This window comes from Sapajus apella, unplaced genomic scaffold (assembly GCF_009761245.1).
Source record: "Sapajus apella isolate SASKATOON/1434 unplaced genomic scaffold, GSC_monkey_1.0 scaffold88, whole genome shotgun sequence".
Lineage (NCBI taxonomy): Eukaryota > Metazoa > Chordata > Mammalia > Primates > Cebidae > Sapajus > Sapajus apella.
Window position 1 is genome coordinate 5729779 of NW_022437028.1, and position 6086 is coordinate 5735864.

Consider the following 6086-nt stretch of genomic DNA (forward strand, 5'->3'; position numbering starts at 1 on the left):
CTGCCCTCTGGGGAGGTCCTAGAGCTCTGGCTTCTCCCCAGGGCATCTGCTGATGTCTACAGGAGGGGCGGCTGTGTGCTCAGGTGGACCCACAGAACAAGATGGCAGCATCACTAGAGTCCAGTGAAGTGGGAATCTGTCACCGATGCCTGCTCTTCCGGCCCAGGGCCCCCGCCCAGGGCCCACACCAATGCTCACCCTGCCGCTCTCCACAATCTCTCTTTGGAGGTCCTTAGAGGCCATGATCAGCACCTGAATAGCTTGCATGAGGCCTGTACAGCTACCAAGAATCCTGTCAAAGAAACAAAATCAGGGATACACAGAGACCACGATTCAAGGTGAATGAACACGACTGTTCTCTTTTCCACCTGTAGCCAAAGGTGAGCTTGGAATGGGGAGGGGAGGTAAGGAAGGTGCTGAGATTGCTGGAACATTCTGCAGGGAGGCCCTGAAGGAGAGGCTGGGGAGTGAGAGTTCTGATTGCGGGTCTCCGTTGTAAGGAATAGTGTTTTTCCAAGGCTTCTTTTCTTTTCATTTTTTTTTGAGACAGAGTCTTGCTCTGTTGCCCAGTCTGGAGTGCAGTGGCGCAATCTTGGCTCACTGTAACCTCTGCCTCCCAGGCTCAAGCGATTCTCCTGCCTCAGCATCCCAAGTAGCTGGAATTACAGGCGTGCAGAACCATGTTGGGCTAGTTTTTATATTTTTAGTAAAGACGGGATTTCATCCCATTGGCCAGGCTGGTCTCAAACCCCCGACCTCAGGTGATCCTCCCTCCTCAGCCTCCTGAAGTGCTGTTTTGCAGGCGTGAGCCACTGAGCCGGCCCGGGTTTCTTTTCTTCTACAGTGAAACACCAATATGCTGTCATCATTAATACATCATTGATTATTACATCAACTCAGCACTTCCCTGTGGCTGCAACTGCTCTTCTCTAATTCCCTAATAAGTATGCGAAGTGCAGCCCAGTGCCAGGAAGACAGAACCCTGCTCCCCTGGGTCCCACCAGGCCGTGCGGACTGACCTTTCGTTCACCTCCAATTTGACTCCCGTGTCTCCTGCTCGGGATTTGCTGAGCATCTCCTGTTAAAAAGAAGCATGGTTTCTAAATGTACTTTGAATATTGAGAATCCGCTAATGTCTTACTATACTTTCAGTTCAACATCCTGTGGTAGCTGAGAAACCTGAATCTGGAAGTCCCCAAGTCCCTGCCCACATTCTTGAGAGAGTCAGTAAAACAATCCAGACTCTAATCTGTTCAGGGGGAGTACAGCTGCAACACGCTGGCTCTATGATCTGTGTCTTTTTTTTTTTTTTTTTTTTGAGACAGAATCTCACTCTGTTGCCCAGGCTGGAGTGCAGTGGCATGATCTTGGCTCACTGCAACCTCCACCTCCCAGGTTCAAGTGATTCTCCTGCCTCATCTTCTCAAGTAGCTGGGATTACAGGTGCCTGCCACCTACTCCATGCCCAGCTAATTTTTATATTTTTAGTAAAGATAGGGTTTCACCATGTTGGCCAGGATGGTCTCGAACTCCTGACCCCAAGTGATCTGCCCACCTTGGCCTCTCAAACTGTTAGGATTACAGGTGTGAGCCACCTCACCTGGCCCCACTCTTTCTTCTTATGACTGCCATCCTATAGAAATGGGATCTGAATCTTAGTAGGTGACTGTAATTAACGGAGGTTATACAACTAAGTGGTCAGTCTGCAACTTGAATCCAGGATGTTCTAAATTTTTTTTTCCCCAAAAAGGAGTCTTGCTCTGTCGCCCAGGCTGGAGAGCAGTTGTGCGATCTTCATTCACTGCAACCTCTGCCTCCCGGGTTCAAGCAATTCTCCTGCCTCAGCCTCCCAAGTAGGTGGGATTACAGGCATGTGACACCATGCCCTAATTTTTGTATTTTCAGTAGAGACCGGGTTTCACCATGTTGGCCAGGCTGGTCTTGAACTCCTGACCTCGTGATCTGCCTAGCTCAGCCTTCTAAACTGCTGGGATTACAGGCATGAGGTACTATGCCCAGCCAGAACCCAGGATGTTCTGACACCAAAGTATCAGATTCTTGAGGAAATGGATCACCTTCCCTCATGAGGACCTTCTCATTTTCTATCACTCAGAAAAACTAGTGAGTTCAGATTTTGGTCTCTCTCTCTCTCTTTTTTTTTTTTTTTTTTTTTTTACAATTTAAAAACATTTTTAGAGACAGGGTCTCAGTCTTTCACGCAGGCTAGAGTGCAGTGGTGCAATCATGGCTCGCTGTAACCCTCCAACTCCTGGGCTCAAGTGATTCTCCCGCAGCCTCTGGAGTAGCTGGGACTGTAAGCATGCACCACCACGTCCAGCTAATTCTTTTCCTTTTTGTAGAGATGGAGTCTTGCTATGATGTCCAGGCTGGTCTTAGACTCCTGGACTCAAGTGATCTTCCCAGCGTGCTGGGATTCCAGGCATGAGCCACTGTGCCTGGCAAACTCTGGTTTCTGTCTTCGGGGGTCACCATGGCCATAATGAACGACTATGGCATGTCTAATGAGCAGTGCTGCAGACAGGCAGCTGCAAACCTCCTACCTCTATTCTGGCTGTGGCGGTTGCAATAGCGGCTGAAGTGGCCGCCATCTCCTTGTCCACCAGGTCCCCCAGCTCCTCCTGCTTGATGTCCAGGCCCCTGGGCAGGAGTTCCTGTGAACACATCACAAAGGCAAAACTGACCCCGAGGCCTCCTCTGTCTTCTCCTCTGCCATCTGCAGCCCTTACAAGTTGGCAGAGGCAGGAGGCCACCCAGTGAACATCTTCGGCAAGCGTCGGGGGTTTTGGGGGGTTCTTTCACAGACCCCATCTGGTCCTCTCTGCGACGTGAACTCTGGAACCTTGTGCTCCTCCTCACTTAGGACCCACCTCCTTCCAGAATGCCATTGCTGCCTCTTCCTGCAAGACCATTCCGCCACCACTAAGACTCCAGTCCCTTAGTTGTGCAGTGTCAATTGTATTAGCTACACAGGAGGTATCTTTACAATTTTTTCTTTTTCTTTTTGAGGCAGATTCTCACTCTGTTGCCCAGGCTGGAGTGCAGTGGCACAATCTCAGCTCACTGCAATCTCCACCTCCGGAGTTCAAGTGATTCTCCTGCCTCAGCCTCCTGAGTAGCTGGGATTGTAGACATGCACCACCACACCCGGCTAATTTTTATATTTTTAGTAAAGACAGGTTTCACCATGTTGCCCAGGCTGGTCTCGAACTCCTGACCTCAGGTAATCCTCCTGCCTCAGCCTCCCAAAGTGCTGGGACTACAGGTGTGAGCCACCACGCCTGGCTGTAATTTTTTATTATTCTGAGACAGGGTCGTGCTCTCCAGAGATGGAGTGCTGTGGCATGATCACAGCTCACTGCAGCCTCGACCTCCTGTGCTCAAGCAATCCTCCCACCTCTGCCTACAGAGTAGCAGGGAGTACAGGAGTGCACTGTCATGCCTGGCCATTTGCTTTTTATAGTAGAGGTGGGGTCTCACTATGTTGCCGAGGCTGGTCTTGAATTCCTGGGCTCAAGTGATCCTCCCAGCTTGGTCTCCCAGTGTGCTGGGATTGAGTTACTGCACTTGGCCTAAACTTTTTCAAATGCTGATGATATATTCCACTTTGAACCTGACTTAACTTTGCTTCCATAGCAACCACATGAGGCAGTTACTATTCCTACCGTATAGATAGGAAGCCAAGGGTCAGAGGTAGAACCGCTTTACCACAGTCATGCTAATAAATGGCAGGGCAGGGATTTGAACTAAGCTCTGACTAATAGCAAAGGCCATGACTCTTTAAAACATGACGTGTTATACATACTAAGGTATAAAATATATATGTATGGTTCAAAGGATAAGAATAAAGATGCATGTTATCCGCCACCCAACTTAAAACTTAAGGAACACTATAAGAAACATTATCAATACCTTTGAAATCCTCTTTGGACTTGTATGTGCCCTGATTCTACCTCCTTCCTCCCTGCCTTCTACCCCAAGAGACACAGAATTCAAGAAAGTGATTGTCATGTCTTATTTATTTATTAATTTTTGAGACATGGAGTCTCACTCTGTCACCCTGGCTGGAGTGCAGTGGCGCGATCTCAGCTCACTGCAACCTCTGCCTCCCAGGTTCAAGTGATTCTCCTGCCTTAGCTTCCCGAGGAGATAGGATTACAGGCATGCGCCAATAGGCCCAGCTAATTTTTGTATTTTTAGTAGAGACTGGGTTTTACCATGTTGGCCAGGATGGTCTTGATCTCTTGACCTCGTGATCCACCCGCCTCGGCCTCCCGGAAGTGCTGGGATTACAGGCGTGAGCCACCATGCCCCGCCCTGATCTTTGTTGTTCATTTTCTTTTTAGAGACAGAGTCTTACTCTGTCACCTGAAGTACAGCGGTGTGATCATGTTTCACTGCAGTCTTGAGCTCCTAGGCTTAGGTGGCCCTCCTGCCTCAGCCTCCTGAGTAGCTGGGACCACAAGTGCTCACCATCACACCTGGCTAACTTTTTTTATTTTTAGTAGTGATGGGGTTTTGCCATGTTTGCCAGGCTGGTCTCAAACTCCTGACCCCAGGTGATCCACCCACCTCGGTCTCCCAAAGTGCTGGGATTACAGGTGTGAGCCACCGCGCCCAGCCCTATCCTCTTCTTTTAACCAATATATTACAATTTATAACATTGGGGAAAAAATGGAAAAAAAATTCTACTGCAAAGAAATGGTTTTCTTATTTTTCTTTCCCATAGAGTCTATGTTTTCTCTGTCCCTGTATAACTCTACCTGACCAATTTCTGCTATACAGGACATACTCACTACTTACTGATTTATAGCAGAGGCAGGGTCTTGCTCTGCTGCCCAGGCTAGAGTGCAGTGGCACAATCATAGCTCACTGCGGCCTCCAACTCCTTGGCTCAAGTGATCCCCCTACCTCGGCATCCTGAATACCTGGGACTGCAGGTGCCTGATATCATGCCTGTCTAATTTTTAAATTTTTTTTATTTTGTAGAGACAGGGTCTCACTGTGTTGACTAGGCTGATCTTGAACTCCCGCCCTCAAGTGATTCTCCTGCCTTGCCCTCCCAAAGTGCAGGGATTATAGGTGTGGGCCACCATGCTTGGTCACTACATCTTTAGTAAATGGATAAGTACTCTGTTATTTCCATTTTGGGTATTACCTGCCCATCTAGATAAAAATCCTTGGAGACGGGGAGCTGCCTATATTTCTTTGATATTGTCTAGTATAGTGATGACAACACAGCAGATTCTCAGCTAACAGCCAGTGAATTCAATATAGCTGGAAAGTCCTTCAGGAGGCTAGGCTTTCCCTTTTTAAAAAAATTATTTAATTTAATTTAATTTTTTTTTTTTTTTTTTTTTTTTGAGATGGAGCCTTGCTGTCACCCAGGCTGGAGTACAGTAGCATGGTCTCAGCTCACTGCAGCCTCTGCCTTCCGGGTTCAAGCGATTCTCCTGCCTCAGCCTCCTGAATAGCTGGGCTTACAGGCAGGCACCACCATGCTGGGCTAATGTTTGTATTTTTAGTAGAGACAGGTTTTCACTCTGTTGGCCAGCCTGGTCTCCAACTCCTGACCTCAAGTGATCTGCCCGCCTCGGCCTCCCAAAGTGCCTGGATTACAGGCATGAGCCACCGCACCCAGCCTGTTTAAAAAGTTTTTAATTTTTACTTTTAAAGAGGCAGGGTCTCATTTTGTTGCCCAGGCCTGTCTCAAACTTCTGGGTTCAAATGATCTTATTTTTCTTTTTCAGACAGATCTTGCTCTGTTGCTCAGGCTGGAGTGCAATGGTGCGATCTTGGCTCACTGCAACCTCCGCCTCCTGGGTTCAAGTGATTCTCCTGCCTTGGCCTCCCGAGTAGCTAGGATTACAGGCAGGCACCACCATGCTGGGCTAATGTTTGTATTTTTAGTAGAGACAGATTTTCACTCTGTTGGCCAGCCTGGTCTCCAACTCCTGACCTCAAGTGATCTGTTCGCCTCAGCCTCCCAAAGTGCTGGGATTATAGGCATGAGTCACTGCACCTGGCCTCAAGTGATCCTCCTGACTCGGCCTCCCAAAGTGCTGGGA

The 6086-nt window shown here is 48.5% G+C and overlaps 1 protein-coding gene across 5 annotated transcripts in view; it reads right to left on the minus strand.

Moving 5' to 3' along the window:
- Positions 1-6086, minus strand: part of HIP1 (huntingtin interacting protein 1) — a 212411-nt gene that overhangs the window by 11457 nt on the left and 194868 nt on the right. For all 5 annotated transcript variants that reach the window (XM_032254993.1, XM_032254994.1, XM_032254997.1 and 2 more), the window contains exons 23-25: positions 2562-2672; positions 1020-1078; positions 199-292 (exon numbers count right to left, since the gene is read on the minus strand). In XM_032254993.1, the coding sequence (XP_032110884.1) occupies positions 199-292; positions 1020-1078; positions 2562-2672 (264 nt within the window). The remainder of the gene's footprint in view (positions 1-198; positions 293-1019; positions 1079-2561; positions 2673-6086) is intronic.